The 14,542-nt window shown below is 40.3% G+C and overlaps 1 protein-coding gene across 1 annotated transcript in view; it reads left to right on the top strand.

Annotated features, from left to right (window-relative positions):
* LOC139722430 (dystrophin-related protein 2-like) overlaps positions 1 to 14,542 on the top strand; it is a 111,775-nt gene that overhangs the window by 88,772 nt on the left and 8,461 nt on the right. The window contains exons 8-18 of the mRNA XM_071633722.1: positions 1,784 to 1,956; positions 4,781 to 4,937; positions 5,719 to 5,809; positions 7,597 to 7,748; positions 8,466 to 8,600; positions 9,478 to 9,703; positions 10,152 to 10,212; positions 11,418 to 11,554; positions 12,042 to 12,246; positions 12,817 to 13,060; positions 13,928 to 14,134. Coding sequence (XP_071489823.1) covers positions 1,784 to 1,956; positions 4,781 to 4,937; positions 5,719 to 5,809; positions 7,597 to 7,748; positions 8,466 to 8,600; positions 9,478 to 9,703; positions 10,152 to 10,212; positions 11,418 to 11,554; positions 12,042 to 12,246; positions 12,817 to 13,060; positions 13,928 to 14,134 — 1,788 coding nt within the window. The remainder of the gene's footprint in view (positions 1 to 1,783; positions 1,957 to 4,780; positions 4,938 to 5,718; positions 5,810 to 7,596; positions 7,749 to 8,465; positions 8,601 to 9,477; positions 9,704 to 10,151; positions 10,213 to 11,417; positions 11,555 to 12,041; positions 12,247 to 12,816; positions 13,061 to 13,927; positions 14,135 to 14,542) is intronic.

Here is a 14,542-nt window from a genome sequence, read left to right as displayed (position 1 = left end):
ATAACTTTCAGGAATCTCAAGGATTGTAATGAATACTTGTCACAATCCAGAGTCTAGTCTGTCAGTGTAAAAAAGCAGTACAGTGTCAGTTATTGCCTTCTGTCATTTTTGTTTTCTGTGAGACAATTCGGCCAAGATGTCAGCCCTGACCTACTTTTGGCATTACACATGATGCAATGTACACATAGACCTGATCCTGTTCATGGCTTTGAATTGTGATATGAGATTTTGTTGATTATAGCTCAAGTGAACAGACTGCTCCCCAAATTCAGTTGAAATAACTACAATATGTTGTCTAATTGTTTTGTTTCATTTTTTGCTTACTTGTAGGCCTACTCATTATCTAAAAGATATGTCAGTAGATTTATGTGACACTCTAAAGGAATTGTTGAAAAAAAAGTGCACAAGATATATGAAAGAAACTCCAAGTCTTGTTGTTTACATTGTATCTTTGTATTGAGAATAGCAGTTATACTTGTCTTATCCTATGTAAATTCTCTGTGAGTACCGTATACATTGGTCATACATTTAGAAAGTCTAATTTTTTTTTTTTGCAAATCGGGACTTCCCAACGCGGGACCTCCCAACAACTTCGCTTAAGTGGTTTGATTCACAATCGTGAAATACAATAATGAACAGAGAAATGTACGTGTGCACATTGCATTCATGTCGAGATTAGAGTTAATAATTTTGCGTGTTGTTGTCCCCGCCGAACGAGTTCGAGCAGGGGACTGTGAAACGGGCTCCGTATGTGTGTGTGTCCGTGTGTCCGTCCGTGTGTCCGTGTGTGCGTCCGTGTGTGATAAAAATCTTCAATTTGCTACTTCTCTGTCATTTATGAGCCAATTTTGATTCTGTTTGCTTTATATGATAGCACTACGTGGGAGCTTTGAAACTTCTTCACAGAATTTCAGTTGTGACCTTTGACCTTGACCTTTGACCTATATTGTACATTTTGCTAAAAAAATGCTACTCCTTCGCCATTTCTAACCCGATTTCGATTCCGTTTGCTTTATGTGATGGCACTAGGTGAGGGCTTCAAAACTTCTACACAGAATTTTGACCTTTGACTTCTTTGACCTTTGACCTTGATTTTTTGACCTGTATTGTACATTTTGCTACAGAATGCTACTCCTTCGCCATTTCTAACCTGATTTCGATTCCGTTTGCTTTATGTGATGGCACTAGGTGAGGGCTTCAAAACTTCTACACAGAATTTTGACCTTTGACTTCTTTGACCTTTGACCTTGATTTTTTGACCTGTATTGTACATTTTGCTACAAAATGCTACTCCTTTCGCCATTTCTAACCCGATTCCGTTTGCTTTATGTGATGGCACTAGGTGAGGGCTTCAAAACTTCTACACAGAATTTTGACCTTTGACTTTTTTTACCTTTGACCTTGATTTTTGACCTATATTGTACATTTGCTACAAAATGCTACTCCTTCGCCATTTCTAACCCGATTTTGATTCCGTTTGCTTTATGTGATGGCACCAGGTGAGGGCTTCAAAACTTCTACACAGAATTTTGACCTTTGACTTCTTTGACCTTTGACCTTGATTTTTGACCTGTATTGTACATTTTGCTACAAAATGCTACTTCCGGCGGGGACATATATTACGCACCGCGTAATTTCTACTTTTCCTTGTTAAATTCATGAATACAGCACCCGACTCCGCAAAATCCATGAGAGTAAAAGCGTCATGAAATATATAATATACAGTTTATTATTGTTTATGATATGTCTCTCAATCTCTCTATGCCTGTGTGTTCCATAACAGGATCTACAAGCGGAGATCGAGGCCCACCACAGCATCTTATCGTCCCTCAACGAGGGCGGACTCAAGTCCATCCACGATGCCGACAGCGCCGAGGAGAGCGACGACCTCCAGCAGAAGCTTGACGGCGTGAACCACCGATGGAACCGAATTCAGAACAAGTCGGCTGAAATCAGGTACTGTATTAACCCATTGAGGACTGTTCATAGCTAAGTCTGCTATAAACACATGTTTCCCATAGGCACCTGCCTGAGTATAGTCGGGACTACACATGTACGTAGTCTTCAACAGGTTTACAATAAGGAGTGAGAGAAAACTTTGTATCAACTACAATTTGAATAATAAACATTGTTTACAGAGATGCCAGCTGTTACTTTGTTGTTGTTGTTGGGTTTTTTTTTTCAAAAATACTGCAGGTTTCATGAGACTAAGTGTTTAATTTGTAAATGCGTCACTACACATACATATTGCATCTGCGGCAGGGAAGGTAAAAATTAATGTTTTCTACCAAAAATAAGCCTTCTCGGCCTTCAAAAAAAAATTGCAGTGCTGTTCACAAGTTTGGCATCCCTGTAGCTACTATACTGTACCATGGCAGCTGATCGGCAACACAACCAGTTCGTTGTAAACACTTTCTGTTTGTAAACAATTTATGAAACACCCCCCAGGGGGGTGTTTCATAAAGCTGTTCGTAAAGTTACGAATGACTTACGAGTGACTGGTGATCAGTTCTTGTGCTGAATTATGAAAATTCTGATAAGTATAGCACATCAGAACTGATCACCAGTCGCTTGTAAGTTGTTCATAACTTAACGAACAGCTTTATAAAACACCCCCCCCCCCTTGCCACAGTAATTGCAGTGATGGGAACTTTACAGTGATTGATTATTGATATACCAGGCCTTGCTTTTTATTGAGCAGTTTAAACAAAAACTGCTTCTCAAAGAATGATCACAATATCAAGAGTCACCCTGGGATTGAGAAGGGTGCACCTGTGTGCACCCCATTGATAAATGCCCGGTGTAATAAAAAGTATTGGACGTTGCCATGGTAACCCATTGGTAGAGTTACTACTAATAATAATACAATACATTTATATTGAACTATCTATCTCATGAAATTATTCTGAGGAGCATTGTGGAACAAGGGGATAAAAGGAATAAAAGGAAATATTCAAAATTTCATTTTTAATTTTAGCTGCATGATCAGGCCACCAAAAGATAGTACCTTTATGGAAATTTGGTAGCCTGACGTCAATATGTAGTGTCCCAGGCCACCTGGCCATCACTAATGTCAAGCCCTGCTATAGTGATACAGAGAGAATGTTCCTTCAGCTACAAACTAGTTTGTATTCAGTTGTAAATAGCGATATTTTGTAGTACTTGTGAAGCTCTCATATACATGCACACACACCAGGTCTGCTTGTATGCAAAACTAGTAGAAAAAGCTACTTTAGCAACCAAATATCAGTCAGAATTGTATTTTCCATACAATCATGAGACATCCAAATAATGATATCGCATGCCACGGAACGAACATGTCAGGCGCAGACAACTTTAATCAGATGAGTTTCAGGATAAAAAGGCTTGCTGCCAATTTCCATCAAGTAACAAATCAACCATCTTAATCAGGTTTGTCAGTCAGACTTTATGAGTGAAGGGGTGATGGTATAGTCCTGTGGTGCAGCTAAAAGTTCATTTTGGAATAAGTAGGTCAACAACAGTTTCTGTATGAGAGCTTGTGAGAAAAGTGGGGTTTTTTCTCTCCCTTTCTTTCAGTTCTTTGCATTTACATGTATGTGCCAAGATTTTCACCATTCTAAAAACAAGTACTGACACACTGTGTGCATAATCTCCATTTCAGTGAGAAGCGTCGTTTGCTGACTTCACACAAAAACTCATTGTATGTCATGGGGTTTCTTATGAAGTTAGGCGGCAGGAATTGTAGTCCCATTCATTACAATTCATTCACCACTATGTTACAGCTCTGCACATACTTGTTGTAATGTTGTACAGTCAGACGGTGAAAACTTTTCAGTTTTCAATAGAAGCCTGGAAAAGAAACACAGACCCAACTTTGATGGCTGTCAATAATTCCAGTGGTTGTTTTTTGTGTGTGTGGGTTTTTTTTTTTCACTTCATGTGATACACTCTTAGAAGTGTGTTCAAAGTGTAGGGCTTGATACATGTACATTGGAAGAGAAGTGGTGCTAGGCAATGTCGTTGATGCAGTATTGTTTGCACCAAAGGTATAATTATGTTTTCTTCCTTTCATATAGTTTACAAAGATTATTACATTATGTTCAGTATGTGTCATTATTTAGGTGTGTATGTACATGTATACGATGAATTGAGATGAAGTTTTGTAGTGTTGTATCTTCCCCTAGTTTTCAATGATTCCTCCAAACGACAAAGGCAACAGTTGACCCACTGCTGACTAAAATCTTGCGTACCAAGTGTAGTGATCCGACAGGGAATTGCAGTTACTTGGGATCAACAAGTTAAAGGCCCCCCCCCATCAGTCACTATGGTTACATGCAGCAGATGTAAATCTGATCGAACTGTGGAAGGAGTTGCATTTTCCAATGACTTTTCCATTTGTCGTGAACAATGCTTTCAAACTTCAAAGGCGATGATTTATGGATGTTTTCCTTCTTTGTCACAATTTCATTACGGAGACCAAAATGCTGCCGGTATGAATTCATTTATGTCATTCAGGGAGTTGAATTACTTAGTTGTTAATCCTTTTTTTCTCTTTTTAATTCTTGTTGGCAACTTCACCGAATGCCAAAACCTATTATTCACAGATGAATAGGGTCCTGTATCTCGATGATATTCTCACCTGATCACATGAGGGAGATTGAAAGGTGCTGGATAAAACCTGTCCATGTCGTTGAGTCAAGTGTGGAGAAATATTATACACAAACCTGTGGGCAGGTGATGTAATGTAGCATGCAGAGGGTTAAGCGATGTATTTATTCCTTTCATCGGCTCCACGCAGGAAACGGCTGGAGGCGAATGCGGAGGAGTGGAACAGCCTGGTGCGGGAGATCAACGAGCTGGTGTACTGGATTCGCCAGAAGGACGAGGACCTCACCAAACGACAGCCTGTCGGAGGAGACTACAACTCCATCCAGCAGCAGATAGCAGACCATAAGGTATAATGATATGACAGTCACCATGCATTGTAATCTGTGCGTCCCATGTCTCTTTGATCTTTGCCTTGAAGCATTTATTACAACCAATACAGTCTCATAATGTAGAGGGCCTCAATTGCATTTTTTTATCGGAACCTCAAATAGAAATGCTTGTATGTTCATTGTTACATGAAACCAGGAGATATCATTTTGAAAAAAAAGAAAAGATTATCACAAAATTTAATAGAATATGATAGAAACAGAAACCAAGATTGCACCAATAAATACTATGTGATACTTTGGGTATTGATTTCATTTCATCTTTATAGTTCAGTACTTGTAGCATGCATTTGTTCTGCTGCCTTACAAGCATCAACTTTTATATCATTATGTCTTGTCAAACTGCCAATTTTGTAAAGATCATCTTGTTCACCTTTGATCTTTAATATTCTCACTGTATATGCTGGATTCTTTGTGAGTATGATATGAGGTGAGTCTGTATTTGAAAGACAAGTGGTTATTTTCGCAATGGAAAACCACAATGGCAGAATGAGAAATGAGTATTTACCCATTTCCAACAGAGGAGTTTGCGTTTGTTTTCAGTGCAATTTCACTCGCAAGGCAGTTTTCTTGAGAAATATTAATTTTGCAAACACCAGTCATCTCTGGGAATATGTGACAAATAATAAACACTGCATGAAATATATGGGGTGTTATCACCCCTAGCATTCAGTTCTTTTGCACACCTCAGGCACAAATTTACCTTGTATTTCTTTCTTCTTCTTTTTTCCATCTTCTCTAGATATTCAGACATCAGGTTGATGAAAAACAAGCTTCCGTAGACCGTAGCCTGCAGATGGGAAGTCTCTATCTTGCCGAACAAAAGGACTTAGGTAGGTACTACTGTAATGGCAATCTAAAGTTAGTTTCCATGGCAACCATGCCAGTGAAATCTGAAATTTGTGGAATATATGATTTAGCCTGGTTCCAGGTGAATTAGAAATTTCCAGCAACCAGAGATTTACTCTGTACATGAAAACTTTCTATGATTTTATTTTTAAGCATTTTTCCCCTAGAATTATTATCATGAATATTTTGATTGAAAGAGCATGATTGTTCTCGTCTAGATGCTTTTTTCAGTTTCACTGTATCTCTCGGAATTAGGATTGCATGTTTGATCTTCAGTGAGCTTGGTTGGTCATGCTGCCGCTAAGTAAGCATTAGATGATTCGTTCAAATCCAAGACCTTTTCTTTCTTTTATAATTGGTCTACTGTAAAAGTGGATATTTTCACGCGACTAATTTTTCGTGCTCGGTCGGGTAAGAAGAGTTCCGCGTGTTTTTAATTCCGCAGAATCAAGATATCAACGACTGGAACATATGGCGATCAAAAATATTCGTGTGCTTTTATTTTCACGCTAGTTTTTAGTTGCGCGAAATGCACGAAAATTTCAACACCGCGAAAATTTCCACTCTTACAGTATCTGACACCAGCTCAAACATACAACCTGACGTATGGAGAGTATGAACAGGAAAAGAAACATCTATAAAGGGCACTCTCCAAAATGCAAGATCACTTCTTTCATGATATGTTGTCCCTGTACTGATTAAAGATATGCAAACCTTTACTCAGTCTTCATTGTACAAATCGTCAGATTGCTGGCAAAAGAATGTTAGATGTTACACCAGCAGGAATTCAATATTATCAAATTCATAACCCTCATGTTTGCTGCACAACAAGATCCTTATCTCAAATAACCTTCAACTTTCACCGGGGAGGCATTCATAGCAGGCTTGTTCATTTCTGTCATGCTTTTGCAAAAAGGTGAACTTGATTTCTGCGGAGTTTGCCATGGTAAATTGAGTATAAATTGCTGCACCAGGAACATGCAAGGGCATACCATGTTCAGTAATCTTGGAAACCACTGAACCTATTTTTTAAAAATTGAAAGACACCAGTTAGGTTTTGTTGGTACTGTAGTTCCATAGTACTTGCTGAACAGGTGGTCTTAATTTCGTTCCCCCTCTCTTCTGTCACCTCCTGCACGCTGGAAAAATCCTCCAGGAGTGTTAACAGCAACATGTAGTAGCCTTGAAGAGATTTTATTAGCCATGTCTGTGTGCCAATAGTCACACCTCATCCCGATAGTCTTCAAAACATACTTTCAAAAGATATTCTAAAGATAGTCTTCAAAAGATGTTCAATAGTTGTGTGAAAAGTAATAGTCTTTGATTCTAAACTCGCTTCTCCGTGCCATTGGCAAGACACAAAGCGACAAGATCGAAAGTGCAGACTAGCCTTTGTTCCGGACTGAGATAACTAGAGCCAGAATTCAAAGCCATGCTTTGAGACCTATAATGTACGAAAAGAGCGGATGTTCAGAAATGAAATAGAAATGGTCTTGAGTTAGATTGATTATCCCTATTCCCTCTCCCCTTTTGTTCATTTTGCATGCTTTGATTGCAATTTTTCTGACTCAGTAGGGGTTGGAATAAGGAGAGTGCAATGTAGCTGTCTTTTGTTGAATAGCAAGAAAAAAAAAAGAGAACACGGGTGAGACCAAGTTGCCAGTTTCTATATATGTAATTAGAAGTATCATCAAAATACTTTTAGAGTGTATAGATTTCTTGCCATTGTATCATACCCCCTCCACCTTTCATCCAATCCTCCTTTCCCCAGACTTGTCAGACACAGCAGCGACAGGGCCAGAGGCTGAGGCTCGCACCATCATTGGTAAGCTGAAGGGGCGGGTTACAGACCTCCAGGACAGCTGGAACAAACTCAATATCAAGTCTGAGAACTGGCAACACAAGCTGGACGAAATGTCAACGGTAAGATGACAACAGGAAAAAAAAAAGGAAGGAATATGAAGAGGAGGAAATGGATGAAAAATGCTTGGTTTCGATTGTGGTGAACATTGCTTGCATGTTTGGGATGGAAATGGCGTAATGCGACACGCCCCGTGCTGCTGTTCGGCCGTGTTTTGTTTCAATCTGCACATTTGTGACCTTTCTGTACTGCAATCTGAGTGGGCGTGTCAGCGTGCGGGGTGAAGGAAACATTAACACAGAACATCTGTCACGTCACGACCCTCTCTGTGCCATGGTTCCACTCTTAGAAGATCTGGCAATGTCACGAAATGCTGGATCATTACTCCACCTGATATGACTGTGGCTTGCCTCAAACTACTGATGTATTGAGTTCTCCTTAACTGGAAAGTGGAGTAGCTTGAACAGGCACTCCACCAAAAGCATTAATAAAACTTAATTTCTCTCCCTCATAACTCAATCCACACATTTATCCAGAACGAAGAGGGAGTAAATAAACATTTCTGCAATTTGTTTGTTTGGTTTTTTTACCAGCAAAACACCTCATATCGAATGTTTTTATTCCGAGATTTGAAAGGAAATTAATGCAAAATTGAATGCAATTCTTTCTGGCTTGGCTTCCAACAACAGTCAAATGAAAACTGTCTGCCGATTGGTTGAATGTTGATGCAAACTGCTGTCACTAGCCAATGGGCTGTGCTCTCTCTGATCTGTCTGCAGAAAATGCTAGCCTTGCATCAAGCCATGGACAAGCTGAGTGCTCGTCTCCATGAGGCCGAGGGGACGAGGGCGAGATGGCTGCCCGTGGGTGACCTCATCATCGACAGCCTTCCCCAGCACCTAGCAGAACTCAAGGTGAGTCATTTCAGTTCAATTCAAATGAAATTTTAATTCCAATAAGACGTTTGTTGTTGATATAGATTCAACGAAAACAAAACATACATTGTATTACAACACACAAAAAAAATGCATATATTATGAAACTAATTGATCAAATAATTACGTTTATGGAAAAGATAGACTCACAAAAAAGACAAGCTTGTAGGAATGTGGGCCACTCAATACAGTCCACCAGCTCCACCCAGCTCCCTAAAGATGCCTTTACATCTTCTGTATGCCCAGTTTGCATGCCCGAATCAGTTAACCACTTGCCAACTTCCTATACAGTGTATTTTACCAAAACACACAGCCAATTTATAAATGGCATATCCTTACGATGAAAGCATGTGTCCGGAGACATTGACATCTTCCGAATCAAGAGCCTACAACAGTTAAACGGAGTTAGAAGTAAGAGGAAGAATGGGAAAGAAAGGCAATACAAATTTAGGATAAATGCCAGTGTACTGATACACTATGTCTGAAATATGTGAGAAAGAGTTTTCTTACAGTGGCTGGAAGAGAAAGTTGACCTTCTGTATGAGATGTAAGATGTAAGTAGTCGTCAGTGGTTGGTGAAGCCCATTCTGGAGATGCCAACTTTTCCTCTTTTGCAGTATTTTGTAGTGTTTTGTTTCATTTTGTTTTGCTTTGTTTTTTGCCAAAGATACTGCAGGTTTCATGGAAAGTACTGTTTTTCCCAAATTGTATTACTGCACATGTCTATTGCAGGAAAGGTGTAAAATACTGGGGGTTTTGTACCAAAAACAGGCCTACCCTTTTTTCAGCCCTCAGAAAACTGAAATGTTATTTAAAAGGTTGCCATTCCTGCCATTGTCATCTTTCCTTCCTTCAGAGCTTCCAGGAGTACTACAGTCCAGTGCACGACGAACTGGAGAAGGTGACCCAGATGGCCGGTCACTTCCCCGCCCAGCAGGTCAGCCTCAGCACGGTCAACCAAGGCCGACTGGACGATATCGTCCGCCGCTGGAAGACCCTGCAGATGGCCATCGACGAGCGGGCCCGGCAGCTGAACGAGGCCCTGCGGGACTTTGGCCCTCAGTCACAACACTTCCTCAGAGGTAGGTCCCACAAAGATGGTGCACAAAAAGGAAATAATTAATTTCTATGCAGTGCTAACACAAATATCCCCTCTATGTTGCCATTTGTGTAACACCAGTAGATGACAATTTCAAGGTCGGTGTAAAAGTGTCTGGTCCATAAGATTTTCCACAGTGTCTTTGTCATTATTCACATTTATGGAGCATTGTAAGATCTGAATGGGAGGTAATTGACTTTTGTACATGTAGAGACATGAGGTTCTCAAGCATAAGATGATGTTTCCGTCATTTGTCTGCAAAATAAAGAAAAAGGCCCAAACATTCTGTATTCCTGAGTAAGGGGGACTAACCTGCTTGGTATATCTTATCCTCATGTTTCATACCACACACATGGTTTTTAAGAAAGTGTCGATGTGAATCATTTTCGTTTGTTGTGATTTGCGTTCTTTTTTTTCCTCCATTTTTTCAGCATCTGTACAGCATCCATGGGAAAGGGCAGTTGCTGGCAACAAAGTTCCGTACTTCATCAAGTAAGCACTACCATGATTTTTTTTTTGTTCCCCTGATTTTAGATATATTTCTCTGTTAGGATCTTTGTTCACAGGTTTCACCTTCAGGTTAATTGTATCAATTTATTGTTTTGCTCCTTTGTTTTATTCCTTCCATATCGCCAAACTAGAGTCTGTTTCCATGAAGCTAAAAGCAGTAGGTTGGTGTGAGTGCAGTTGCCATGGTAGCAGGCAAAGATGCACACAGGAGATTGGCTGTACTTATTTACTTACAGCTTCACATACTGTAGATGAGGACTTCTTGTACATGAGGCCTCAAGCCCTGCTGACATGACCAACTATATGTAGATAATCAAAAGGGGAAAAAATCATTTGTTCAGAGACTTGTAAGAAACTATGCAGGAATAAATGTGACCGTGCACCTCAAAACGAACATAAAGTCGCACACACTGATTTTGCGTGAGGACTGAAAATAAGTGAAACAGGTCAACCTAGCCGAACTTGACTTTTTCATATTTTCTGAAAGAGCGGGTCTTCTTTTACATTATGCTAAAATTTGGTATCATAAAACGGGCAGGAAAGTGTTTTTTTAGCAGTTTATCTCAAACATTTTTGGTAGAATAGTGTGGTTATGTGTGTCTTTAGAATCCTTTTTTCATTTCTGAAAAAACCTTGTCCACACTCTTCACTTTCAACACTAGTAACTTTTGAAAGGATAGTGCTACTGCTTTGAAAGTTGGCATTGATTATGGACAGAATGTGTTAATGAGGCATGCTCAATTTCAGTTCAATCTGATAATCCCTTCATTGTTGTTACTCTGGTGGTTTACTTCCTGTTTTTTTGTCCCATTCATCGCACAGCCAGCACGGTTTAGTAAAGATTAAGCGCTTGAATAGACACTGTACTTCAGAGCCTCTTTTCTCAGTTCACACTTTTGCTGAGTTTGTACTTTCTTTCCAATATTTAGATAGGTTAGGAGAGTCCATTTGATTTGAGTTATACATCATTTTAAAGCTTAAAGTCTGCTCTTTCAGAATATGGACTTAACTAAAAATTCATGTCTGGCGACTTTTTGTTTGTTTTGAGGTGCACTGTCACAAATGCATTTGTATGTTGAGAGACTCCCAAACACTATGCATGAAAAATGGGCAGCTACATTGTAATTCGCTGCTCTCCATTTGCTGTTTTAAACTTATTTCAAGTTATTGCCCTCTTCTCTCGACAGCCACGCGACGGAAACGACGCACTGGGACCACCCGCGCATGACCGAACTCTTCCACTCGCTCTCGGACCTCAACGCCGTCAAGTTCTCGGCCTACCGCACCGGCATGAAGCTGAGGAGGCTGCAGAAGGCTCTGTGCTGTGAGTGATCCGTGTGTTTGGTTTAGTTTTGCTTGTTTGTTTGTTTGATTGTTTTGAGGGTTGTCTCTTCACTGACTTTTGTTGTCACTGATTGACAGTGATGTGGTCATAGTTGTGATGATAAGCTGCCATCTTTAATATCTTGTGTTTTTGTTGCTTTTTTTGTTCTTCTCTCTTTTTAAATGCTAATGATGTCAAGCGTGAGTGTTACACGTAATTGAAGTGTATGTAACAGAAGGAACCTTTAGTAATATTTTTAATCTAATTTTGCTCTGTTCTTAAATGTCTTGACTTTGATAGTGATCCACTGGTACTGCTTGTTGCACATTTTTCATCTTTGATAAGACAATGAGGGAGTTATTTTGTTCCTTTTAGAAGCTGGTCTGAAAATCAGATCCCTGGAAAGCCTCCCCCTGCAGTGTCCTTTAAAGAAGTTGCAACAGTATATATAAAGAACGCTTCTTACAAACATTCCTTAATTTTTCAGTATACCTCCTGAACCTGGCGAGCGCTGAGTCGATCTTCACGCAGCACGAGCTGGTGGGGTCCAACGACCGCACCATGGACGTGACAGAAATCATCACCTGTCTGGCCACCGTCTACGAGACTCTGGCCATGGACCATCCAGGCATGGTCAACGTCCCCCAGTGTGTGGACATGTGCCTCAACTGGCTTCTCAATGTCTACGATACGTAAGTAGGATGAAATCCCCTTGACTTGAAGAGCAACTCCACCTTTATAGACATGTGGATTGAGTGAATGCAGCAATATTAGTAGAACACATCAGTGCGAGCTTAAGAACATACATGTAAACATAACTTTTCGGTAACATTTTGTGCTTTTGTGATGTGAATATGTGTGTGCCTGCATACTAATCTGCTGCCCATTGTGCATGAATCTCGCATTTTTTTTACAAGATTTATATTTGTCTGTGTTTCTAGTATTTGTGCTTATGCGTGTGTGTGTGTGTGCGTGTGTGTGTTTGTGAGTATGTGTGTGTACAATGTATGCCCTTGTCCATCTCAGCAGATGTGACTTTGTGAGTGTACCATGTGGTGTGTGTGCATTGATAGAAATGAGTTTTGCTGAGTGTGCAAATCCTTGTTTTAGAGGCAGATACAAAGTTTTTACTATCTTTACTGTCTCATATAATCATTAGCAACATCTCATTAAATTTTTCCCCTCCTCATTCTAAAAATAAAGATGCATTTTCTTCTCTTTTTTTCCTTCCACATTCTCATCCTCTCCCCTCATCCTCCCAGGGTAAGGAGTGGGCGGATACGGGTGCTGGCCTTCAAAGTGGGCGTGGTCATGCTGTGCAATGCCCATTTGGAGGACAAATACCGCTTCATCTGCCGCTTTGTGGCCGACAAGAATGGGATGATCGACCAGCGGGGGCTGGGCCTCCTGCTCCACGACTGCGTGCAGATCCCGCGGCAACTTGGAGAGGTAGCCCAGTTCGGTGGCAGCAACATCGAGCCCAGTGTCAGGAGTTGTTTCAACATGGTGGGTGCCTAAATATGAATGCTGTAAACATGTATGACGAGTAGGTTAACCCATTGAGGCCGAGCTGATTTTGCTATGACACACATTTCCCATAGACACCTGCCTGAGTCTACTGGGGGCTAGTCTTCAGTGGGTTAATGATATAGCTAGGGATTGCAGTATCAGTTTGCTATCTGCTGTTGGGGATCTCAAATGGAATTGGATATCAAATTACATCTTTGAAATGATGACTGATGAGTTGAAAGTATCACATCATTCTATTTGATGTCATAAATATTGTTTGTAGTGTTTATAATTACATTGATTGCTGCCATCCAGCATGGTGTATATATTTAATATGTTTTTCATTCTTCTGATGAACAAGAAAATATGCTTTTGAAATTTGTTGGACTTCTTTTTCTTTCTTTCTTTTTGAATGTGGGATTTAGCTTCCTTACTATGTGGAGTCTTTTTGTTGGGTGAAGAGAGGGTGTTAAGGTTCAGATCTTAGATCAGTTCCTTTCCTTAATATGGTTTATCAAAATTCAGATTGAGAGCAGATGCAATCACACATAGAAGATAGTCAAAACATAGACACATAGTTATGATACTATGATGTGGGGGCCCTGTAGCAGAGTGGATAAGACTCTTGACTTTCAATCAGATGACCCAAGTTCTAATCCCGTTTAGTGCTTATGTCCTTGGACAAGATGTTTTAACCCACCATGTCCCTCTTGTGTATAAATGGGTTCCAGACAACATGAGGGTAATACTAAGGACAGGGCCCTCTGGTAGAGCAGTGTAAACATGGAAGAGGCTACCCTTGATAAAAGAAGGCCATATTATTATCATTATGTCTGTGTGTGTCTCTGTCTCTGTCTAACCCAGACGGGAAGCAAGCCGCTCATCGAGCCATCCCAGTTCCTAGCCTGGATGAAGCTGGAGCCCCAGTCCATGGTGTGGATGCCAGTCCTACACCGGGTGGCCGCCTCGGAGACGGCCAAGCATCAGGCCAAGTGCAACATATGCAAGGAGTGCCCCATCGTGGGCCTCCGCTACCGCTGCCTCAAGTGCTTCAACTTTGACCTCTGCCAGGTGAGGTCAACACACTTTGTGATGATAGTTGTTTTCTTTGTAGTGCCTTTCCATTACTGTAAAAACGAGGAATGTTTGCATGACGTGTTTTAATTTCGTGAATTTCGCGAGAGCCAAGATTTGCAAAATTAAAATGCACGCTGAAGTTATTGTCTGCACTATTTGCATTAAATGCCAGTGACAATTTGCAAAAATGACATGCTACAAAAATATCTTGCTTTGCAGTAAATATGTGGCGTTCAAAGTGTTTTTTTTTCCCTCAAACATGAAAGCGATGCTCTTTACTGAAAGAAAACAACTGTTCTTAATAATAGATTGTCTTATCAAGCACCATTTCAGTGCAAAAGTGTGAACAACTGTGTGATTATATAATTCATGGATAGATTCTGCTAAATGTATTGCGGCCAA

This window comes from Diadema antillarum, unplaced genomic scaffold, assembly GCF_040938485.1.
Source record: "Diadema antillarum isolate AM-2024a unplaced genomic scaffold, OU_Dant_1.0 scf00000165, whole genome shotgun sequence".
NCBI lineage: Eukaryota > Metazoa > Echinodermata > Echinoidea > Diadematoida > Diadematidae > Diadema > Diadema antillarum.
The sequence above is the reverse complement of the archived record's forward strand: the minus strand, read 5'-3'. Positions and strand labels throughout refer to the sequence as shown.